Raw genomic sequence first — 25,424 nt, 5'->3', positions numbered from 1 at the left:
GAACAAAGAAACAGCACCTGCAGAAAGCAACCTCTGTGTTTGCTCAGAGTGGGGAATTCCTCCTCTTCTCCCAGGGGGGCTTGAGCACAATGTTTCCTGCGCCTGGTTCTCAACACACCCTTGCTCTCAAGGCATCCGCTTGAACCCCTCACCATCTTCTAAAGAGCGAAAACCTTTCTTTTTTCTGGCCGAACACAAGATCAGGGGCAAGCCTCCCCCCCGCCCCCGCTGGCTGGCTACTTGGATAGTAGGAAAAGCGGTTGCTTTCCTGTGTGAAAAGAATCAGAAGCAACCAGTCGTTGAGGTGGTTTAAGCTGTGTGGACTTCAACTCCCAGAATTCCCCAGCCAGGGGAATTCTGGGAGTTGAAGTCCACACAGCTTAAAGCAGCCGAGGTTGAGAAACACTGGTCTAGGAGGCAGTCCAAGGAGAGTTCTGCTCCCGTCTTTTGGGTTCCTGCCCCAGCACCAGATTTTCCACTGTGGTGCCACCCCCGTGGCCTTTTCCCGTGGATCGGCAGGGGAGATCATTCCATCAGCTGGTCGGGAGGCTCGGTGTCCGTGGTCAAGCACCCAAGCCCCTGCCTGTTGCCCGGCCTTGTGCACAAATCTTTATAAAATGTCTCCCTTTGGCCACAGGGTGGCGAGAGGGCCTTGGACAATCTTCTGCCGGTGAAGCACTTGAAGTACACTAATGTATTGCTAATACTGGGGTAACCATAGCCAGCCCCAAAGAAGATCCATATAAGGGTTGCTTTTTCAAGGCAGACACCAGCCTAAGAGGGTCTGGCAGCTTCCCCCACCTCTGGGCCCCCCGTACCTCCATCCTTGGATCACCAGGGATGATCCACCAAAGAAGGACCGTGGTTCCTCCTCCTCCTCTGTTACTTAGCAATCCTATTTGGGGAAACAAAAGCCAGATGATTCAGTACCATTTTGCACCTCTTCAGTCCTTGATTTGGTCATCAAGGGGCAGAGTTTTCCTACTTCTGTTCAGCTTGTTTGGGGTTGCTCCTGTCTGGGCTGAGATGCTTGCAAGAGCATCTTCTCAACTGTCCCAGCAGATGCCTTTGGAGAGCAGGACAGACTAGCCCCATTATGGACCCCCTTCCTGCCTACAGGATACTGAGCCCATTCTGGTGGAGCTAATCTGATGCAAAATGTTAGCTCAAGTTTTAGGTGGAAGCCAAACGTTGGGGCTGGTCTGGCTTCCGTGCTTGGGCACTGAACTAAAATATTAGCAGCCCAGAGAAGCTGATTTGGGATGGACAGGAGCACGCGCCGAGCAACTGGGCCTTAGAAGAAGTAGCTCAACTGGTGTTTTCATTGTTCAGCAGGAGACCCCTCTTCTAGCGTCCTCTTTTCTCTCTCTTGTCCTTCTGCCTTTGAGGAAGCAACGAGTGGCTGCATTCACACAACCAGCTCGACGTGTTTAGCCAGAGCAGCGTGTCGTGAGAACTCAGCCGTGTGAACCAGGCAGTCCCAATCAGGCCTTAATGCTCTTTGTTGGTTTGAGCATAGCTTGCTCCCGGAGCACAGCTGGAGCATTTTGGTGACTTGTTTTTTCAAGGGTTGTTTGGTATTGATTTAGGGATATTTACAAACTGCCCCCATCCAAATGGACTCTGGGCAGCGCATGAGAGTAGGCGATAACAGCCCAAGCCTGTGGCTCCCTGGACAGAACGCCGGTGGGTTCGGGGAGAGAAAGAGAGAGACCATTTTTCCTGGCTGACCTCATTTCAAGCTCTGTCAGGACGTCGTCGATGAAGCCAGCAGCTCTTGATCTATTGCTGGAGCATCTGAAGCGTCGGGGCCACCCCCAGCTTTGCTCTGTATTTGGCATCGGCCTTTGCCTTGGGGTTGGATTGGGCAATGGAACACGAAGAGTGCTGCCCAGGTAGATGTGTGTGGGGCACACCCAGCCCCTTGGGTCTCGTGATGTACAACTGGGGTGGGGGGCACCCCGTGTCGCTCTGGCCTTTGTCCTCCAAGGCACCGCGCATTCCCTTCCCTGCACCTTCTGGCTGGCAAGCATCGTGGGCAGGTTTTCTGATGCAATAGGCAAAAATGGATGGAGGAGTTTTGCCAGGCCAAATCTGGCTGGCTTCAGTTAGCATTGCGCACATGCCCTCGGCCTCTCCGTTGGCAAATGCCAGGAGCCTTCCCCCACCCACCCCAGGAGGGGGGGGCAGCTCAGCATTTCTTTTCTTAATCTCCCTTAAGTGGTTTGGCTTCCTCCAAGCAGGTCGGTGAGTTTCACGGTTCTTCCCCCTCCTGGGAGAATAGGATTCACAGGTTGGCTCTGTTCACATGACCCTTAAGCTGGTTACTGAATTAACCCATTTTCTAGGATTGTAGTATGCCCAGAACCATACAAGCACCTGACAGGCCAAGTCAGAGTGCTGGCGGATGCCATCTGAGGCACCGGCTGTTCTTCTTTTTTCCCCCGTCGATCTGGCGAAGCAGATTGTGTGAACACAGCTAGTGGGTGGGTGGCGGGATCTGGAGCCTGGCCTTCCAGTGTAAAAAGAGAGAAAGGAACAAATAAGAGATGGAAGCCCTTACAGACCCTCTACCTGGGAGGGCAAGCGTGGAGAAAGACATCCACAGGTACTGAGTAATTTTACCTGGTATGCACTTACACCGCATCTAAGTGCGGCACAAGATCTATTTTCCCCCTCCACTACAGCCCTGTGGGGTGGGCTGAGCTGGGAGAGTGAGTGGCCCAGTGCTGCAAGACTCAGAGTGGACTAGAATCTGTACCAGTCCAATACCTGAACCGAGGCCCCCACAGGCTCTCTCATTCCGGAACGACTTTAATAGTTCTGTTTAGGTATTTATTTCTTATTGATTGCTTGGCTCGTGAGCGACAGCCGCTGCGACAGTCCCACCCCGGGACGGGCAGGACTACATCGGGCAGATTCCAGTTCCGAAGGCTGCTTTTTCTTCGGCTCCCAACGGCGTCTTGCCGAGGTTGCCAAAGGCTTCCCGCTTGCCGCCAGGCACATCGTGTGCATCCTCGTATTGCTTCCTTTGCTTTTCCTGATCTTGCAGAAACCGCCCATCTGGCTGCGCGTCAGAGGAGCGGGGTTCCGACGGTGCAAAGGGGGATGCAAAGAGGGGGAAGCAAGCGGGGGGGCAAGGCAGCCACAGCCCCCGGGATCCCTTTGAGGGAGTCCTGGAAGTTCTGGGAAGCTGCGGATGGCGGCGCGGGCCACGTCCTGCAGATCAGGGCACCAGAACAGGCTGCCTCGGCTGGCGAGCGCCTCTTGGCATCCGGGCCCTTCTGAACCGGCTCTTCCAGCGCTGGATGCGTAAACGCTGGCAGCGGCCCAGGAGATCCATGTGCGATCCAACACCCACGCCTGCAAATATGCGTAGCCCCGGAAGCAGAGGCAGGACGGGCAATGAGAATTGCGTGCCAGCCCTTCATTAGAAGGCTCCAGGGGAGGGGAGCGCACAGGAAGGGGGAGCCCCCCGCAGGCGGGGAGGAGGGGGCCAGAGCGGCCTCTCCTCTTAGTCTGCTCCAACACTTCCTTTGTGATCTCCTGTGGATCATTGTCTGATCTGGGAAGGGCACGGGGGAGCCTCTTTTTGGAAAGAAGGCGTCCATGCCTACCAACGTCGCTTCCTTTTTTCGTCTCCACCCAGCAGGACACGGGAGGGTCTCTCTTTCCAGAAGGGCTGACTCCAAGGATCAGCAACCTTCCTCTAAGCCAGGGTTTCTCAACCTTGGCCACTTTAAGGTGGGTGGACTTCAACTCCCAGAATTCCCCAGCCAGCATGCTGTTAGAAGCAGGGTTTTGGCATGCTGGCTGGGGAATTCTGGGAGTTGAAGTCCACCCACCTTAAAGTGGCCAAGGTTGAGAAACCCAGCTCTAAGCACAAGGGGAACCAGTGAGGGTAGTGATTCAGCAGTCGCCCTTGAACAGGGAACACCCGGATTGGAATTCATCCTTGGAGAATTAGAGGGGGAAGGTGAGCCAGCATTCCTGTCTGGCCTTAGCGTTTAAAAAGATGGGGGAAAGGTCTGAATGTGTCTGGGCCAACAGCAGTGGGCTGTCGAGGTCCGCAGGGCCCTGGCATTGGCCCAAGGAGCTCACAGTTAGTGCCAGGTCTGAAAGCACCCCAACAGTGTGTCAAATATAAAGGCAAACCGTGCTTGCATGAATTTGTCTTCTCTTCTAAGGGGGACATTGTCTTTGCATCTTGAGCTTCCCAAGGTAATCATCTATTGTACTGCAGAAGAGAGCCCTCCTCCTCCTCCTCCTCCTCCTCCTCCTCCTCCTCCATTGAGCACTGATTCCTCCAGGTGTCAGGAGAAAGAGGCAGCAGCTGGGTATTTTCAAGTAGCAGAAGAATGTAGCAGGGTGCCAATTAAAATAAATTATTACTTGACTGTCTTGCTTGGCATGGAAATACCCAGCCAAGCAGTGCATGTGTGTGTGTTTTCAGCAAGCAGTCTAACACCCAGGCATTCTCGAGATTCCCACTCCTCGCCCTGCTACGTGCACAGGACTTAAATGCCTTTTAGGAAATCCTCAGTGGCACAGGATTAGGGTTCTCAATTTTAAAACGTCAGGCATAGCTGGATGTTTCGTCCTATTGTGCCAATACCCGCTCCACAGAGGGGGCATTCTTGAGATTAGGGAAGCAGCATGTGGAAAATGAGACTCCAGTTGGAAGATGAATCTTTCCTGCATCCTCACATTAATTTGGAATCTAAGCTTGGTGTCTGCTTCCGCTAGCGTTCAGCTTTCTATCGCAAGGTCTGATTCTGCAGGCCAGTTCAGACAGAAACCTTTTGTTCGTCTATTGATCTCTTTAATGACTCTGAAAGCTGGGGGAGGAGGGGGTGCGCGTGTGCGTTTTCCAGCCAGACCTTCTAACACAGAACCCCGCTGAGATCTGGAGACTGACTTGCACGCAGCGAGAGCCAGACAGCCACCTCGCACGATTCAGCCGCATGAAGGGGATGCGAGGATGGAGGGAGAAAACGTGATCTGCCAGAGCTGAGCTGCATTTGCTAATGAACAGGCCCCATAAAACAAGGGATGTTAATTTGCTATGCTGCCTCCATCTCTGGGCGTCCGCGAATGTGTGCATGTGGCTGGCTTGGCAGCCATGCAAGTGAACACCCGTGCTGTCTGCAAAGGATAAAATGAGAAGTCCAACACATTCGCAGGGCATCCGGTTGGGAACACCGGTTCGTTCCCGGTCCAAGGGCCCCTGCAGATAATTGCTATTCAGTCCAGCGAGGTGGTTTGTGTTTTGGGGTGCAAAGTGTTTTAGGATGTGCTTTCCCTTGGGAAAAGATCAAAGCCTTCAGCCCGGCTTTGGTTCTTGGGGTCTCGCTTCAGAATTCCCAAGGAACATACCCCTAGATGACGACCCTTCGGGCAAACTGGAGTTAAATCGTGAATTCCAGGCAGGGCCCTTAACGGTTGGCTCATTCAGGGGCAGGAAGGGAGAGAGGCTCTGACTCGGCTGTGTAGCTGAGGTGGGACAAGAATCTCACGGGGGCCACATTAACGCTCTGGACATCTTTGACCATCTCCTGTGGCCACCTCTAGTGCGCTATGATGCTTCCACTCCGCTTTCAACCAATGTTTTTGCAAATAAGGGGTTCCCTCCTCTCTGCTTGACAGGTGTCAATTGAGCGAACCGGCCTCTCCCAATTTGGGCTCAGAAGGAGGCGCTGGGGGTAGGGGTTGCTGCTTCGTGGCATGTGGACAGGAGGGGCGGGGGCTGTTTAATTCTGTTCGCTGGAAGGGGGGTGTAAGAGCAACAGAAGGCGAAGGGATCTGACAGCTCTGAGATACAGTGGATGGAACTGCAGCAACCAAAATTCAAAATAGCTTCCGAAAGAGAATTTAGGAGGAAATCTCTCATCGCAGGAAAGAAAACTGGGCAAAGTGCCCCTGGAAATAGCCAATCCAAGTGGTTCAGAAAGAGATCTCGGGGGGCTCCTGGGCCCTTTTGATGCCCAGCAGCACAGGGTTATCTGGAGACCTGAGGGGTGAAGCTGCCCCTTAGCCAACAAACCGTGGTTACACTCAAGCACGGCAGCCCACGCCTGGCCTGAATCATAGCGAGCGTCATAGCTGGCAGATTTGGAGGCCAAATGCCCCCTTCCGCTGCTTCTAATTGCACATTGCCCTTGGCCCCCAAAATACTCTGCCATCCAGTTTCTCGCTGGGTAGATACTCAACCCCCCCTTACTTGAACGGACCTGTCCGTGACACTCAGGAGAAACAGAAACCGCCCCTCGTGTGCTGTTCTATTGCGATTTTTAAACAGATCTAGGGAACTCTTTTATTCTCCCCATCTTGCAACGACATCTCAGACGGGTCTTCGTTATGCACAGCATCTCCTTTCTGACCAAAATAGGGTGGCCACATTTTCCAGGCATGCCATCAAATAAAGTATCCCTGATGACCATTTATTGATGTACAGTATTTAAATCTGTGTTTTTCAAGCTTAGCTGCTTGAAGATGGGTGGACTTACTTCAACTCCCAGAATTCCCGAGCCGGTTGAAGTAAGTCCACCCATCTTCAAGCAACTAAGCTTGAAAAACAGGGATTTAAAAGATGGATAGAGTCGCCCATTTTAGGCAGCATATCCCTGGACGGCTTGCAAAGCTATTTAATTGCTTTAGTACGTTTTCCTAGGTTAATGTGCACGGATCATTCGATGGTAGCAAAGCATGCATGTATGCCAGGACGCACCGCAACCCAGGGACGCAGGGCTGCATCAACGCAGACTTCCTTACGGAACTCCATCTGCCCGCGCTGCAGCCAAAGCTGCCCCAGCCCGCAGCGCGAGCCAGCTCCCCGGCGCCGCGCAGGCGCAGACTCTCGACGGCTCTCGGAGGCCAGGGCGCCTGCGCGGTCTCTCCGGCTGCGCGCACGCCCTCACGTGGGCACGCCGGCCGGGCGGGAGCGCGCCCCTCCCTCCTCCTCCCTGCTCCCTCCCTCCCTCCCTCCCTCGGCGGGTGCCGCCATGTTGGATGGCGCGTGTGGGCGGCGGGTGTCAAAGGCGGCGGCGGCGGCCGCCGGAGCCCGGAGCCGAGCGACGCCCGCCAGCAGTCGCGGCGGCAGGTGGGGAGACGGCGCTGAGGGGCCGGGGGGCGGCGGGGGCGCCCCTCGGCCTGGGGGGGCCTGCGCGGGTCTCCCTCACGGAGGGGGCGGCCTCGCTTGGGGGCAGCGCGGTCTGAGGGACACCCCCTGCTCTGCCATTAATGCTCCTTCTGGGGGGCTCAGGTCTGGCCCCGGGGGGCGCTTATCTCGGGGGGCCGCCCGCCTCCCTTCCTGCTTCCCAAGCCTGGCCCTCAGACTCCCCCCCCGGGGTGAAGGGACCCCCACAACCCTGACCTGCGCCGGGGGGCGGTGTGAGGGCAGCCGGGCGGGGGGGGATAAAGGAGCCGCTGCCGCCCCCCCCATTGGCAGGATGACATCTCCCTTCAGCCTGGCTGGGGAGGGGGTCGCCACCCCTGATACGGAGGGGGGGCGACCACGTTGGGGGTGGCTGCTTTTGTGGGTGGGGGTCTTGCCCGGATTGGTCTGTGGGGGGTGTTTCGAGACCCGTCTCGTGCCAGGGCGGCGGCGGGCGGGGGGTCCTGGGTCGCAGGAAAAGGGGGGCCCGTCGGGCAGCCCTCGCTGGCGAGACCCCCCCCGCCCCGTTCCGTCTCTTTCGGAGAACGGCGCGCCGCTACCTGCAAAACAAAGACCCGCTTTGAATTGGTTTTGCGCTGGGACCCCGGAGCTGGCGCGGAGTCGGCGGTCTGAAAGCTGCCTTTGCAGACGCCGCCGGGCCTCCTGCCTGTTTCCGAGCTGTTCACCGACGATGCCGATGGGGGCATTCGGTGCATGTATCTTGGTGTGGGACTCGCTGATGGGGAAGTTCGGTTTATTTTCACTTTATTTGGGGGGGGGGGGTTAGACGAGGGCGGCAAGGAGTCAGGAGTCGGGCAGCATCTTTTCCGGCCAAGGCATTGGATTCGGAGGCAGACGCTTCCGTGCCTTTCATTAAAGGGCTCAGGCTTGGGAAAGCTGATGCCTTTTAATAAAATGTGTTAGGCGGAAAGGTGGTACCCGATTCCTCGTTGTTATTATTGTTATGTTTTTTGTGGGTGTGGCTTGAACTTGGAAATGATCGAGCATAAATGTGAAAGAGACCGAAGTTGTGAGATGCCTAAAATGGACCTACAAGGAAAGAATTGGGGGGCGTAAAGGGAAGCCCGTTGGTGTTTGGCTCCTGGATCCCGAAATGTGTTGGTATAAAGAAGTGATTGGGTTGAGTTAGTGTTATAGAACCTGCTTTGCATGTCTAGATGTTTGTCTTTATTTGAAATGGGCAGAAAAAGACGAGGTGGAGAATAGTCTGAGGCGTGGTTTGGGGGACAATAGAGATTCTTTGGGATCTCTTGCTTCCCTTTCTTCCAGAACCAGAGATTCTTTGGAATCAAACTTGACATATATAGGAGGAAAGACTGGGTGTTTCAGATACGTTGGTTGAACTGGGAAGGTGTGCAATCAGAATGTGTGCGAACAGGGGCTGTATTTTTGCCTTGGGGAAAGTGTTGGGTGGGTTTGTCTTTCAAAGAAGGAGTGATATGCTTTTCTGAAGGGGTGTGTAATACAGGCCAAATCCTAACACACTGCATTCTCTGTGTCCTTTTTGTTATTTTCATTAGGATGACAGCAGTTATTTTAAATCATGGCAGTGAAGTCTGTAGGATTTGGGCTTATTTTATTTTATTTTATTTTTTTGGGTCATCAAAGGTTGTTCCAGCAATCCCAGAACAGTTAGTAGTAGGAAAATATGTTTTCCCCTTCTGCCTCATCAATTGGATTCAAAATTGTCAGAAAGGAGGTATCTGTTCACTGATTTTCCACTTGTTTTTCTATCATTTTCTGTTGCATTATGCACATCAACAGATCAAATTCCTTTCTAAATCATTTGTTCTACCCCTGCAAACATTCTTAGTTTTTTATTGAATTCTTGTTTTATTTTTATAAAAAAGTCTGTGGAGCTTGGGAGATATTTGAACATAATATGAGTTTAACATTTTTAATGCACTGGGACCCGCAGTAATGAAATACTGTGATGATACTTGGTTTCTTTACTGTTGTAGAGCAATGCAATTGAGAAAATGCATTTACATTTATGCCAATATTAAAAAATGGTGACTGACTGCAATTAAAAGGTAATTTCCATATCAGTTTTGGTTATGGGTGCATTGCATATGCTAACCTTCCTTGACTCAGTGCTTTCTAAGAGCATTGGAACCAAGTAAAGATAAAGTCAGGCTCAATTCCAAGTGATTTTTGTGGACACACGTGTAGTTTCTTGGGCAACAGTGTGGAAGTGGTCTGCCATTTTGGGATTATTTTCGACTTTCTAGTCTAGCCTGCAGCTCTGATATTTCTTGTGGTCTCCCATCCAAGTACTAACCAGGTTCTTCTGCCCCTGCTTAGCATTTGGAGATTAGCTAAGAATTTCTGCTGATAGTGCTGGAATTCTGACAGTTGTTGGCCTATCGCCTCTGGAGGTGTTATGTTGCTGGTTGTAAGTTATTCTGACACTGCTGGTACAGAGCTTGTGAAATCTATACAGTGGAGTTATGATTGGGGTTTTCTTGATTCTTCCCCCCCCCCTTTTTTTAAAAGAAAGTCAAGTGTTTGAATCTAATACGTAGGCATAGTATAAATTCATTAAAAAGGAGCGTTTGCCCTTTTTGTGTACTCCCAAATAAGTTAGAAGGAGTCTAATGTATATGAACTGGTTCTGTGTTACTCAGAATTGTTATACCAAGGGAGTGGAGTTCTGTGGAAGCCTACCTGGGAGTAAATTACACTGCAATATGTGAGGCATGGTTAGCCAAGCATGAGATTAAACTTATGTAGCTCTCCTGAACAGTCCCAGCCCAGAGCATCAAAATACTTCTGTGAATTGGTTATATTTTGGGATTGACGTTGCAATGCACAAAGCTGACTTCAGGGTTGTTGCAATGGAAATATATGGTGATTGTTTTGTCTGGCAAGTATAGATGCGTCTGCGTTAAAATACCTTATAAAAGTTCATTGTGGCATTCCTTTGATGATATGGATTAGCTGTATGAGTATTGTATAATTGTTTGGAGAAAGGTAAATGTATTACCACATAATTAGAATATATACTTTTTTGTAATATTATCATTAGCAGTGAATATTTCTACTCAGAATTAAGCCCTACTGAGTTCAATGGAGATAATTGCCACATAAGTGTGTGTCAGTTCGTAGCCTTTGAATTAAAATGGGAAGCATTCTTTAATCATTTTATTTACTGATGTGTCCTCAGATTTCTTTTATTCATTTTTGTCTTAGCTGTCTTGCAAGTAAGTTTCATGTGAAATAATAGTGGCATATGCCAGGGATCAAATAAACCAGTCAAACTAGGAACATGAATTTTCAGGTTTTGACTTGTAGATGAGTATTTTGGTTTGTTTGCAGCTTTCTAGAGTAAAGTAACATATGTGATATATTTATTGGTATATATATGTGGTATATATTACATTTATGTAATAAGTTTGAAAATGTAAGGGGATAGACTTGATTCCTTGGGTGCTGCATTCCCCAGAGTTGACTTGCTTAATGTTGTTGGCATTTTTTCCTAAATGATTTTGGAGGACAGAAAAAATAATTTTTTCTCTGCCCTATTGCTTAATGGGATGAACAAGTTTTCTGTATCATGGCACCCTTCAGGTGTCCAAAATTCCCACCCACTGTGTTTTAAAGGCATATCTTATTTTTGATGTATTCCCAATATTTGGACCTTAGGAAGACATCAGAAATTATAGATTTTTCAGGCATGGGGCTGGCTGAAAGAATTACTGTCCAATTCTGGAAAGAGAAATCTACACCTGATTTGCAGCAATAGAATCTTGATAGGAAATGATTGTCAATATTTGAATTAGGGTTTGTTTTGACATAGGGATAAAGAAGAAGACTCTAAAACACTGTGGTCATATTTTTAGAGTATTAATTCTGTTTATTAATTAATTTTCTAGGCCTTTCCTTTTTATTATTAATTTTTAAGATGTAATATATTGTTAATTCTGTTCTATATACCTGTACTTTTCTTCTCAGAATTGGTTGAACATAAAAATTAATATTCTTAACCAATATGGCCAAAGACCATGTTTGCTATGAACTGTGGAAATTATACCATATCTCTTCTGCAGAACATCAGGTCTGCTACACTTGGTCTTAGCCACAGGTCTGAGAAGCCGGCGTCTTATAGGGCTATAAGAAAGTATGTGTTGTATTTGCTGCCATTTTCATTTTTTTTGCTTGCTGTTATTTTATTTATTGTTTAACATTCATCTTTAAAACAAAAGATGAATTAAAAACAATTTTTTTAATTCGTTACAGCATAAATGCAATACAAATAAAATTGTTCAATTCTGGGAAAGCTGTTATAATTGACTTACGAATCTGGTGGTTTGGGAGCTTCCCTGGAAGGCATGGAATGGCAGCCTGTCAGTGGCTTAAATAAGGTTATGTAGGGCTACATCTTGGCTGTGGTGTGGATCCATCAAGCAAACCCTTCCTTATTTGCAACAGTTATTTTTGGTTCCTCTCTTGTTGTGCATAGTAATAGGGTGTTTTTTTAGGAGGTGAACTCAGAAGTCAACATACATAGAAACTGACTACTGTATTGTGTTTGCATAAGATGCAGTTTTTCTGCTGCATCTCCAAACTGTTTTCCTGGGTTCCTTGGAAGCTGATCTGGCACTTCTGATGAAGATTAGTAATGGTCACAGATTTCCCTAAAAACAGCTTGGCTTGCAGTGCTTAGTGACCCTGTAGTGGAGACCTTGCTGAACCATGCCTATTTGGTTCACAAAAAGTGATGGTAAAGCTTGGTTTGCTGAATCTGCTCCATAGACCATAGATTAATTGGTGAAGTTATGCTTCAAACCTAGGATGCCTGGAATCCATGCCTTAGCCATTGCTTGGGGCAGTGGGACTAATGTCCGAAAGATCTGCTTGTAGGCTTGACCAGTTCTCTTCCTAGCCAGGATAGTGAGTTGGTGAGAGTTAAGCAGAAGCCTTCAAAAGGTATCTGTGAAGTTGCCAAATAGCGATGCTGTGTTGAGTACCCTTTTTGTTGCTCTCCAAGTGAATACAAAGCTGGAACTGGGTGATATGCCTCGTTCACAGTAAAAAAAGAGCTCCCTGCCTATTTCAAGCATCCCTGAGTGAAGAGTGGGAACTGCTTGTAGGAAGCAGGCCATTTGTGAGGACAGAGAATTCAGCTACCCTTCTTCAGAGGGGCCTGGGGCATTGTTCCCCTCTCTGTTAATCAATGCCTGCTTGAGGACTTGTGAAGATGGAAGGAGTGTCTATGGAAAGCTACAGAATTGTATACTGGTTCCCCACTTCTCCTGAATTTCAGGTTTTAACTTACTTGGTCTTAAGTAAATCCCACTGAAATAAATGACTAGTGGAAAGTATTTGTTTTCAAAATTAGCTTTCAGTAGCCTGAAAGGATTCCAGTGCTCGATGGACTTATAGTTTCTGTAGCTTCTCCACATACTTGGGGAAGACTTTTATGACTTTTAAAGCAACTTTAATGGGTAGTTGTTACATTTTTATGTTGAACAAAAGGAGAAACAGAAGATGTTTGCTTCTAAATATGTTCTTCATTCTTTAGACAATCACTTTTTAACTCCTTTAAAAGTTCAAAAAATAGATCCCCCTGCCCTTGAATTTCAGCTTTGTAGCTCCCAGTAAGGAACTTACTTAAGGAATTTAACTGGAGTTAAATTACGTATTGTCTGAATCTTCCTTTCTTCTTTAGGAGAAAGTTATACGTGTTTTGAAAGTTAGTTAATGATGTCCACTGGACCATGAGACTGGTACTGTATTCCCTTGATGTTATCAAGTTAATCTTTGAGATTGAAAGAGTAAAGAATAGCTTCTCTGGGTTATTGTGATTTATGAGATATAATCAGCTCTCTGAAACTGCAATTAAAGAATGAACTGTTCTTGCATAAATGAAGCAAAAAACACACAAACAAAACCTTCACTGTTTGGGTTATACAACTTCTTGATTTTTATCCCCTGTGCCTACTTGGTTCTGATGTAAGCAGGTAGAATATTAAAATTAACTAGCATCTAGCAATGTTTCTTTAAAAAGCATAACTTTTTTCAGTTTGGACCTTTGAAATTCACACATCATGCAGTGCTGTAAAAATTTACTTTGGGGGTTAGCATGATGTACAAAGCCATCTCAAGGAAGGAAACCAAGGTTTACAAACTACAGATACACACTTTGAACATCTGGAGCAAGACATGAAGGTCTGAAAGTTGTTTCCTCTTGTTTTTGCTGGTAGGAAAACCTTAAAGATAAGAGTTGCTCATAATTTTTACGAGCTTTGAAGAATCTTATGGTCAGCTATTTCAGTTCTGAAACACCTTATTCACAATAGCATAACAACATCTTTTCTCTTATAAAAGCCAAGCTGTGCTTTGTATATAGTTAATTAATATTTTGGTGATTTGAACGAGTTTGTAACTTTGTTATGTCAGTGGAAATTGCCAAGACTGTTTTTGCTGTATAATCTGTGCTTAAGTTTGTGAACTCTGGTATTAGATTATTCTTCCTCTAAAATGTGAAGCTGATGTCATGGCAGGTTAGTATATTTGTAACTGAAAAAGTCTCAAATATGGTATTATTCTTTTATAAACATGTGAATTGTTCTAATTTAGGGATTTTAAATTCTAAATTCTTGGTACAACAGTTACAGCTATGAGTTTGCAGAATATTCATCATAGTTTGCTTTGGTATTTTAGGAAGATTTTTTAAATTGAGTATGTTTTATGATATGTGAACTCTGTATTTCATTGAATAAAAGTTAAAAAAAAAAATTGTGTCAGGCATCCTACTCCAGTTATAGGTTTGGGTTTTTTGTGTCTTTTGCTTGCCAGCTTCCCATCATTTGTGTCATGAATACCCCATCTCTGTCTTGAACTCTCTGTAGCCTTAATTGAATTAATAATGTTAGATGACTCTTAAGAAATGTTCTTTTTTAAGCTGTTAGACATAATCCTTTGGGCTGAGTGGACAATAAAAATAGGGTACTTTGGAATGATTTGCAAACACTTCCTGTTTTATTCAGTAAGACGGAAAGTTAAATATGTGCTAATGCAAGAATGTTAAGCAAGAGATTTTCTGAATGTTTGGTAACACAGATGTTGAGCTTGGATTGGCCAGATTGTTCACAATACATTTAGGGCCTCAATGTGCAGTCTGCAGCCCTTGGAATTTCTGCTCAGCCCAGGTTTTTGGATACACCAGCTTGAATGAAATTAAACATGTTAACACCTTTACTTTGTAAATATGTTCAACAGGATGCCCAATCATTCTATAAGTGTACTGAACTGAACTGGCTTACCCTGACCCTGGATCAGGACAGTGGCAGCATCACCTGAGTGGTCCAGATGCATTTAGCTGCTTGGATTCTTGCATCTTAATCCTGTGCAGTGTGGCAATTTTCATTGTGAATATAGTTATGGAAGTAAAACCTCTTGTGACCTGCTGGGTTTACTGTTATTTTCCATTATGCTGACCCTGGAGGGGTTTTCAGATGATGCAAAGTGCATAATGTCGAAACTACAGATTATTGAAGTCTCTGCCCCTGGAATTCAAACCTCTTCCAGCAGCAGCATTGGGTTCCCGTGACTTTGGTTGCAGTTTGCACTTCCACTAGCTGCTGCTTCAGATGGCAATTTAATAGTGTTGTAAGCTAATATATTTTTCTTCATGTTTCCGGTGAAATGTTTTCATTTTTAAACATTTTAAAATGCATGTGGATTTCTGAGCTTTATTTTAAAACTAGTAAATTGTACTTCAGCGTCTGAGAAATTTCTTTTCTGCGGTCACTTTGGCACATCCCATCTATCATAAACTGGGCCTCACAGTAGATGGGAAATGCAGCACTGCCTGGATACCAAAGTGGCCAATGCACCTTGTGGAACCAACAGAAGCCACAAATGGGTTTTCTGCTGTGTAGGGTTTGCAGTGGTTAGTACTCTGTGCCCCAAGAAAACTCTGGGCATGGAACTCAGTTTTATGCTATGCGTATGCGTGTGTGTGTGTGTGTGGTCTAGCTTTCCACAGCCTTGCACTGTCTAGATACGTTGAATTACCACTCCACTCGGTGAGTCTCCAGACGGTGTGTTCATGTTTATCTACTTTTCTCTTTGTTGTACTATTAAGAGTAAGCCTATATTGTGCAATGTGGTGATATTAGCATAATTTCAGGGCTGGAATTGTGGGAGGGCTTCTTCACATATCTACAGCTCCCTGGTTTCTCCATTCCTTAAATAGCAATCTCTGTGTTTGTGTGTTTTGATCTCAGAAATACTTGGTTGACTTGTTGCTCCTCATGAATCAGATTTCCTGTTTTCCTCCTCCTCCCTGCTCAGTGGTTTCCACTGACGGTTCAGCCAGGATCCCTTCTGGCTTCTATTTCAAAAGTGCCAAATTGTGCAATGCACCTTGAAATACTCAGAATTGAAAGGCACATGATGAAACAGTCTTGCTGGAGTGAGGCAGATCCACTGATTGGGGATGAACGCCCTTGAGTTCTGTGGTACTGCAGATCCATATATCCTTCTTCAGGAATCTGTACTACGTAAACGTAGCCAGTAATCTGTGTTTTCCCATAGCTTTACTAGAGGAAGGTGCTTCTGAAAGCATCTCATTCCCTTTTGTAAACTAACTGTGTAAAGTTGTGGAGTAAATCTCAGCGCTAGGATCACATTCGCCAATTCTTTTCTCAAGCTTTTATTCTAGAAGCCTTGGCATGATTAGAGGATAATGCAGGAAAAAAATAAAAAATAAAATGCACACAAATATACCTTTAAGTGAGGTATATTTGTCCTATTAAATTAACTTTTCAAAAAAGGATCCTGTCACCTGTCTGTTTTCCTAAACAGCTAAGTATGTTGCCTGAATGATGAAAAAGGAAGTGGGAACTTTGTGTTAGTTCAAGGAATATTGTCATCCGATATGAAGAAAACTAGTCTGTGTCCATTGGAGAAATGACACTGATTCCTTTCCTCCTTCCTGAGATACATTTTATTTTCTAAATCTTAGTTTGATTCTTTTTCTGCAAAACTTTATGTTTAGACAGTTGGAGCACAAGAAAATTCGTGTGATCTCTTCCAGTACTCCTTGCTATTCTGTTGATTTTTTGTTGTTATTCTTTTTCACAATGGCAGAAGAGATCTAATGAGTTTCCTGCATATGGGCTTTTATGCCTGATGCCCAGTTTTATAGCTTCTGTTAACAGTCTGTGTGTGTGTGCGTGCGTGTGTGTGACAGAATGAAATGTAGGATTCACTTCCCTGTTTAGCTTTGGAAACAAATGTTTTGATTTTTTTTTCTTTCAAATCCATGGCTTCTTTGGCATATTGGTACCCGATGATTTGTTCTTTTACTTACCTACTCCTAACTAAGGCGCTCATGAAAGATTTTGTACAATGGGTGTAATGAAAGCCCAGCTCTTTCTTCATCCCAGTGAAAAAGAGGCAATTAGGAGCAGAGGAGTAGGAGGTAGAAGTGTTGAGGCCTCCTTCCTGTATCTCATGGAGAAATTGCGGGTCTCCCTTGTTCCTTTTGTACCACCGGATTCAGCTGGATTCCAGAGCTGCAGCGGTGTTTATGCTCTTCTTTGAAATCTGGTGGGGTTTATTTCTAAGTAAACAAATGGGGGATGGGCCATCCTGTACTTTTTTCCCAAAGTGGTACTAGAATTGGGACAGGAAACATACCTGGCATGGTTTACATTTTTCAGTAGAAGAATGCAGGTATTTCTTCTGGCTCTTGCCTTCAGTCTTTCTTTTTGATGGCTGCCTTTTTTTTTTTTAAACTGTGGCTAGTTAAGTGCCTTTCATTATCTTGTGAACTGAGAACTTTCCTGCAGTTTCAGTACATTATAAGGTGTGATTTACCTTCCTTGCCCACAGAGTACTGAGATATGAATCTGCTTTTGCCCTGGGCTCTAACATGCGGGTAACTTGAGTTAGCCCTCCGGACCGAAGGCACGATAAGACACCATGCACAGGACTAATTATGCACGTTCCCTGCTCTTCATTTTGGAGTTTTATATGCTGATTTTATTGCATCATACAGTGTAATAAACCAGCTGTGCAGATAAGAATAAACATTTACTGCCTCTCTGTACACGGTTTCTGTGTATATGTTGATGAGTGTGACATCTTAATTAAAAGAGGCCTTCTCTTGTCTCTAGAACTGGGATGCCCTAGCTACTAGTGACTTTGGAAAATTATGCAGGGCTAGACCTGCTCAGGATTTGGAAATCGCAAGTTAGAGTGAGATTAAAAAAAAAAAAAATCTCAGAAGAAGTCGATGGTAGATACTTCTGTGAAGAAAACTACCTGAACGTGCCTGTAAAGTTACTAGGAGTTGGGCACACTCCACTGAAACACGGAACAGGCCTTGCTAACTATCTGTGAGCCTTTTTTTTTTCTGTGCCATTTGTGGACTTTATAAATATATAAATATAAATCACAGCAGGCATGAACAACCTGTGACTTACCTCACATGGATGAATTACAACTTGAGTATCTCTCTTCCTGGAGTTCAGCCCCATATGTGGAGGAGCAGGTTAAATCACTACCTGGAGGCTGGTGGAACAGAGAAAAGGGTTCTCAGCTGTGGGTGCCTGTTTGTGCTGCTTTAATGGCCAGGCCTAGACTGGGTTAGAAATGGGGCTCTGGCCATTGCGCAGTGCAACCCTTGGGATGATCTAAAGCTGCTTCTCAGATTCTAAAATGCTTTACCAAACTTTTTGGCCAAGGACGGAATTAAAAACAGTCTGGAATCTCCCAAGGGCAAAGCGACTGTTTGCCATAATGTGGTTTTGGGAAGAATTTAGCTCCCAATTTGCATTGGGGTTTTTTCCCCCACTGTTTGTGGGGAAAATGAAGCCCTGCCTTCCATCTCAGTCACATGCTGTGTTGCTAAGAAGGCCAGAAAAGGCAAGTATTTTTGAGGCCTGACACAGTCAGACTTATCAGGAGGCCTAATTACAGATATCACTTCAGTTGCAGGAATAAATCACCAGATCATAAGAGAATGAGTGCTCTTTGACGATAAGCTGACAGATTGCTGCAACTGTTGGAGCAGCTCTGTCTCTAGCAAGTCAACTCGTGTTCTGGTATTTTCAACAAGCAGCTGCTACATAAAGTTTAATTTTGATTCGTGCTGCAGTTGCAACTTCATGGCCCTGTAGAGACCCTGTTTCTGCTGAGTTTACACATTTACTTGGCGATTCATCAGTAAACTAATAATCCACTAGGGCCTCTTTAAAAAGGTTAATTCCCTACTAATGTAATGCTTTGCTTTTAATGAAAGTAATTTGTCATGTACTTTCTATATTTACCATGTGATATATGTTATCTTTCTCCTTGTCAGATAGCGTCTTGATGGAAGTTTTGCAATCTTGATATAGGAGGATCAGGGGAAGATAGAAAACTTTGCATGGGCCTTGTCCCAGGCAGTGGACCAGGAACTGTTGCATATGTGTATACTTCTGTGAAGCAAGGCATGGAGTGGGTACCAGGAGTCTGAGCCCTGGGGTTATTTTCCTGTGGTGGATGCTGTGGCGTCTGTGATCTGGGGAACTAGCCAAAGTGTGTTATACTGAGCAGCAAATGGCACTGCAGGGAGGAGAGGAAATGATTTCAGCAGAAGTTGCTCCAAGCCAGCAGTCCAAAGCGGCGCCATGTTGTCTGTATCCATAGTTCAGCCCTCCTTCTGGTACTTTATCTGGCAACTAGAGCTGTTCAAAATGCTTTATCTGTGTCTGGATTAGGTGCCTGACGAAGGGCTCTTGAAACTCTACAGTTTGCACATTATTTTATAGCTGTGAAGGTACTGCTGTAAATGGGGTTTGGATTATTTTTCATGACCAATCTTGGCTGTTTTGCCTGTAGATGATTTAGTTATTTAGGTGCCATTGAGTCGAGCTCAGTTCCTGGTGACTTTGGGAGCAAATGCATGATTCCTTCTGCAATTTCAGGAAGGTGGCTCATTTCATGGATAGATTGGATGTTAAATTTGGATTTGACCATCTTTCCAAATGCAAGAAAGCCATTACCATGGTTACTAATGGGATTTTCCCCCCCTTTTAGGTCAAGCTTTCCAGTTTCTTTTGCACCTTTTATGAGGAGAGGAAATGACTTTATCAGAAGTTGCTCCAAGTTGGTCGTTCTTGCTCTGTCTTCCTATCAAAGGGACTTGCAGAGAGGAAAACACTGCAGCCGATTCCTGAGGACTTTTGGGAGGAATCTGCCTTGACTGAGCAGGAGATAAAAATGACAACTTCATCGATTAGGCGGCAAATGAAAAACATTGTGAACAATTATTCAGAGGCTGAGATAAAAGTGCGAGAAGCAACTTCCAATGATCCCTGGGGTCCATCCAGCTCCTTAATGACTGAAATCGCAGACCTGACTTACAATGTGGTGGCCTTCTCTGAAATTATGAGCATGATCTGGAAGCGGCTGAACGACCATGGCAAGAACTGGAGGCATGTTTACAAGGCTTTAACACTTTTGGATTACCTGATCAAAACTGGGTCAGAGAGGGTGGCACAGCAGTGCAAAGAGAATATCTTTGCTATCCAGACTTTGAAAGATTTTCAGTATATTGACCGGGACGGGAAGGACCAGGGCATCAATGTACGGGAGAAGTCCAAGCAGTTGGTATCCCTGTTGAAGGATGACGACCGGCTCAAGACCGAGAGGGCCCAGGCCTTAAAGACCAAAGAACGCATGGCTCAGGTGGCCACTGGGGTCGGTAGCAATCAAATCACCTTTGGCAGAGGATCCAGTCAGCCTAATCTGTCCACCAGCTACTCTGAGCAAGAGTATGGCAAATCTGGAGGCTCCCCGGCTTCCTACCACGGGTGTAAGTGCAAGTTACGGGCTAGGGCTCTGGTGTTCTTCCATACTCTGTGCGTCTTCTGATTTGTGGGTGGATAAAAGGGGTCTTTGAACCAGCTACGTAGGCCTGGTGAGTGGCCCTGGTTTGGGAGGGGCTTTTACTCAACAGAAAGTTCTCATTTGGATGATCTCTGGAACAGAATAATGGTCCTGAAGTCGGATGGGAAATATTTCTTCCACTCTTAGCTTCCTGCAGGTGGTTATGATTTTGAGTGTTATTCTGTTGCAGAGAATTCTGTCGCAGCTTTAAAGATTGAGAAATATCTCGAACTGTTACAGGTGAAAGGTTACATGAAACAAAGTTTGTTAGTGTACAGATGCTTTGACTGGTAATAATCATTTTCTAAGGTAATGGCTGTGCATCTGTGGGAAGTGTGGTTGCCATTTATTTTTTCACTTTAGGTAACATTTACCAGACACAAATAGTGGGAAGCAACCCAAAGGCTCGGACAGCTAAAATATCCTCCTGGAAGTGTGTGGAAAGTCATTACTAGTTTCTGGGATACTAGAAGGGACAGAATCTGGCCTGAACGACTGCTAAGAGTTCGGATGTTTCTACACGACAGCCAGCCAGGGGAATTCTGTGAAAGAGCAGACCTCTGTCTTTGACTTCCTTATAGTTGGGGAATCTGGATGTTTCTGAAAGCAGTAACAAAGCAGGTCTTAGGGTGTCAAAATTGGATCTACTCAGTGCCATCTTGCATAAACATCTGAGTTAACGATCATGCGCTTTGTAACAGAATAACAAAGAACCTCTTCATGTGTTACAAGGCAACCGTTTAGGCTGGATCAGTGCGAGGCAAGCTTTTCCCTGCAATGCTGGGATGCTTTGGCAATTTAAGGAATTGCAGGGTTGGCTAGAGTGGTGGTAAGCTGCCATTACTGGCATCTTAATGACACTGTCGACTTCGTTCAGGGATTTAAATGTTGAGCGAAGGTAGTGATAGGTCAGTTCAATTTACAGACACAGTTTTATAAAATTCAATGGAAACTGCATTGGGGTAGTCAGCACATCTTAATCTGAAATACTGCTATGATTTTAAATCCATGAGAAATTTTAAGTAGTGCCTTAAAAACAACTTAAAGTTAGCTGAATGTGGAAACTGAGGGAGGTAAACTGTTTTAACCAGATTTACTCAAGCCAACCATGCTGAATTCTGAAAGCTTTACTCTCTCCTCAGTGTGCATAGAATCATCTCTTATTTTTACCAAGTACTTCTGATCTGGATCCAGGGAAGGATTATATTTTACTTTGTTTGACTTTGGACCCAAATAAATGCCTCATGGGTTGAAACATGGCTGGGAAGTTTACCGTTACTGTACTTTATTTATTAGGAGAGGAAACAAAATACCAGGGAGATCATAGCTTTTTGACAAGTTTCTTTATGTAGAGACCCTGGGCATGTCATTCCAGCTTTACTTAGAGAAGATGCCTGGGATTGAACCCTGGGCATTTCTGTATGTTGAATGTGCACTTTACCACTAAACTCCAGGCATGCAGTGGGGTGCATATCAGCATAGCAAACCATTTCCCGCCATAAGAGCCTCATCGCTGTTGGTGTGCCACTATGCACTATTTTTTAATGCCATGGAATGGGGCTTAACATCTGCATCCTCTGTCTTCATTCTGCCCAACAACCCTGCTGTATTAGAGGGACAGCAGTTCTGCATTCAAGGTCCTGCCAATTCAGAGTCTGCATTCAAGATAGCCAGTGTCAGTCTTATGAGTCTGGCCTCTGGATTTCTGCCTAATCAGATTCCCTTGGCACCCCATCTGATTTTCAGATCTGTCTGCATGTGCAGCATGTTGAATGGGAAGCCTCAGCCCATGCATCCTGTGACTTTTGGGGAGAGGACAAGTTAGGGAACAGCAAGAACCACCATCTTTGGAATCCTCTGTCCCCAGCCACTCCCATCCCCAAATAGCTATGGCTGCAAGTCTCATGTTTACTTTTCCTCAGCCAGCTTTCAGTTTTATCAGTCTTCAGCTGGCTCTTCTTTGGCAGCTTACAGTTCTGGGTTGTTGTATATTTCTACTAAAATGATTACTGTCATGTATTGTTTTGAGTTGTAACCTATCTGCCCAGGGCACCTTACAGTTAAAAGGTGGATGAGAAGTATCATCACCTTTGCCTCAGTTGTGGAAGTAGCTCAGACTGCAGAGGGTGGCTCATGGGGAGAAGAAGAGTTTGCAACAGCAGAGCTGCTCCGATAGAGCCATGCTTGTGCTTATGTTTCCCCACAGCTACATCACCTAGAGTGTCTTCAGAACTGGAGCAGGCACGACCTCAGACAAGTGGGGAAGAGGAACTCCAGTTGCAGCTGGCTCTGGCCATGAGCAGAGAAGTTGCAGAACAGGTTGGTTTCTTGCAGAGCAGCCTCATCTGCTACACTTTGGGTTGATCAGCCATCCGCACTGGAGAGGGGAAGTGAGGAAAAGGGGACTGTGAAGAGCAAAGGAAGGAATCTCTGATCCTTCAGGTGCAGCTGAACTACAGCTCCAGCCATCCATCCCCCCCCCTCCAATTTTTGGCTTGGTTGGTTGGAATAGCAGGGGAATTAGTTCTACAACATCTTGGGGGCCATGTCCTCACCACCCCAATTTCCCTATTAAGTGATTGAAGTTCAGGTGAAAATCACACTTGAAAACCTGCCTCCCAGCTTGGCTGTCACGGTTAAGCAAAGAGCTGATGATCCGTGGAAGCAGATGACAGTTGTTATGAGTTAAGTGTGATCAAAGGAAAGCTGCAGCCATTTTATGAATGGATGTGAATCGCCCTTTGGACACACTGGAGCTATTAGTCAAATCCTAAAACAAAAACAAGGTCTAGAATCAGGTCTTAACAGTGTCAGTTTTCCAATCTGGCCTTTAAAACATTAAACTGATGAGTATGGCAAGTTCTGAATCTTTGAGGCACCCACGCCCCAGCAGATGGTTTGAAGCAGGACTGGAAAATTGGCATTTTAACTTCTTTGTTTTTGGTACATACTACATCAGTAATCAAAGGACTTGATTAAAGTTTGAAGGGCATGAAAAAAGGTATAGGGCCATCTGTTATCAGTGGAGAGGAGAGTATCTTTCTTGATGTGACACCCATCCTCAGCAAAGCCCTCCCCAATGAAATCTGTCTTTTGCCTCTGTGGTTAGGTGAAAGGAATCAGGACGGCAGTTGAATTTTGCAAAACTATACTGTGTTGTTAAGATGGGATATCTGAGTGCTGTGCTGCTAGATAACAAAGCGGTTACCTGTTTTTGTAATTTGGCCGGAGGTGTTGGCTGTAGTGTAGACTGGGAAATTCAGAAGACATCTTGGGAAAGGTGGCAGCAGAGCGCTCCCTATCATACGAAGAAAATGGCATGGATGAGTCCTCCTAGCCACTAGGAGTTGAGCTCAGCTTCAAGGTGGCTTTACTTAAGTAATTGTGGAAACCTGTTTTCAGCCTCCAACTCCTCCTTTACGCAGGAAGAGCGCCTTCGCCGTGGCGACGATTTGAGATTGCAGATGGCTTTGGAGGAAAGTCGCAGAGATACCATTAAAATTCCCCAAAAGAAGGAGGTAGGCATTTTGCTTCGTAAAGAATTCTCAGACCTAACAGGGAAGGTGGGGTATATTAGAAATGGGACCAGATGCTCAGTATTTGATACGAATATGTGTATGTGGAAGACAGAGTGTTTATCGTAAAAATATCTTCCATACTGGGATAAAAGCCCAAGTGAGCAGCTGAGGGCATGTGAAAGAGTGAAATGATGCTTTCCCCCCCCCCCCCTTGCTCTCCTCTCTTCCTTTTTGAAAAAGATGATTTGTGGATCCTGCAAATGTTTGTGCACAGCTAAAAATAACCCTTGTCCGCAGCACACGGCTTTGCTGGATCTCATGGATGCCCTGCCGTCCTCGGCCACCCCTGCCCCAAAAGGAGAGCCTTGGAAGCCGCCAGCTACAGTAAACCAAGCCGACCCTTGGGGGGGTGCGGCAGTCAGCACTGCCACCTCAGATCCATGGCAATCGTTCGGTAAGAACGTGGCGAAGGGGTGCTTGTCCTTCTCTCTTGCTGCCCTCTTCCGCAGAGACCTCGGGGTAGGACAGCCTGCGTAGTTCCCTGAAAGTGAGGCTGTCCTTGTAGTTGGGTGCCTTTTTCTCTCCTCCTCCTGCATACCCAGCCGAGCCGATAGTGGACAAGTCCACTGGTTGTTAGCCCTGGTTTATTTCGAAGAATGTATGCAGTGCTCTTCGCTAGGAACGTTTCTAGGTCATTGCAACAAAACAGGAAGCTGTAGAGGAAGTAGTAAAACAAATTTTAGGAAAAGTAGAAGCAAAGGCAGTGCGAAAGCAGTAAAAAAAGAACGTGGGAAAGAAGCCAGCAAGAATAGCCATCCAGGGAGCGCCCTTTAGGAGAGCATCTCATTGATGGAACGCCACACTTCCCTGATTTCCTCGGCTTTTCGCCTCCGCTTTGGCATCGTGTCTGAATGGGCATTCCCTGTGTTGAATGGCCTCTCGTGGGTGCCTGAGCCATCACTTGTTTACCATGTAAACCAGAAATCCCTGATCAGAAATTTCCCAAGGCTGAGAGGAAGCATTTTGCCTCTTCCACGGGGACAGTGATAGCCTTCAGCTGACTTCCGGAAAACTGGTAATGGGAAGAAAGAATAAGTGTTAATGGAATCGGTTGTTAAGGTGGTTCAGAACTGTGTGTTGTCAACTGGCAGTTTGGAATCTCTTGGTGGTTTAACTTTTTTTTCCTGCTGGTGGTAGTAATTCCTGTTCTGATGATTGTAAAAATAAAAAAAGGGAGGGGAAAAAATAAGATAACTGTAGATGTGCAGACTTTTAAAAAGATATCCTAAAATGTAGCCAAAGGTACTGAGGGATTAGAGGAAAGGTTGCAGTGCAGAGTGATCTTATCTCGGGAGTAAAAGAGGATGTGATGGAGGTGTGGATGGAAGAAAGATTTCTCTGTCTCTCCTGCTCTTAGTCTCTGAGGTCACTCAGCGAAAAGAAATGTTGCAAAAGGCAAAAGGAAGCCGTTTCCACAGGACACATCCTTCAGTTTCGGAACTGGCACAGATTGGGTCAGCTTTATTAGTCATCTTGTTGTGCACTAGTTCCATAGTCAAGGCAGTGGCTGGGACCGCAAATGAGAGGATTTTTGTGCATTTATATCCTGTTCATCTGCCTTCAGGGGCCCCTGTTAGCCACAGTGGGAATCGAATGTTGGTCTGAATGGGGCTTCCGTGGACTGAACGATGTGGTTATCAGGATCTGTTTATAGATATGACATGAGATACGGGTGAAGGGATTTTTTTGTTGCATTTTAAGAGAAGGTGTGATAAGTTGTTAAAATCGTTTATACTTGTAATGAAATGGGAAGGTACTTCTTTATATATTTCTTTTCTTTTTCT

General features: G+C 45.9%; 1 protein-coding gene across 4 annotated transcripts in view; it reads left to right on the top strand.

Moving 5' to 3' along the window:
- The first annotated feature begins 6,967 nt into the window (after window positions 1–6,967).
- Window positions 6,968–25,424, top strand: part of EPN2 (epsin 2) — a 29,530-nt gene continuing 11,073 nt past the window's right edge. For 2 of the 4 annotated variants that reach the window (XM_088147909.1, XM_088147912.1), the window contains exons 1-5: window positions 6,968–7,099; window positions 19,211–19,988; window positions 22,269–22,381; window positions 23,488–23,580; window positions 23,878–24,034. In XM_088147909.1, coding sequence (XP_088004035.1) covers window positions 19,394–19,988; window positions 22,269–22,381; window positions 23,488–23,580; window positions 23,878–24,034 — 958 coding nt within the window. In that variant the 5' untranslated portion in view covers window positions 6,968–7,099; window positions 19,211–19,393. Of the gene's footprint in view, window positions 7,100–8,143; window positions 8,276–19,210; window positions 19,989–22,268; window positions 22,382–23,487; window positions 23,581–23,877; window positions 24,035–25,424 lie in introns of those variants that run through there. The other 2 variants (XM_088147911.1, XM_088147910.1) reach the window with 2 other exon arrangements.

This window comes from Python bivittatus, unplaced genomic scaffold, assembly GCF_059951505.1.
Source record: "Python bivittatus isolate LINGU-HERP-01145 unplaced genomic scaffold, Pbiv_v1 ctg000560_np1212, whole genome shotgun sequence".
Classification (NCBI taxonomy): domain Eukaryota; kingdom Metazoa; phylum Chordata; class Lepidosauria; order Squamata; family Pythonidae; genus Python; species Python bivittatus.
This window is presented reverse-complemented; position numbering and strand designations above follow the sequence as displayed.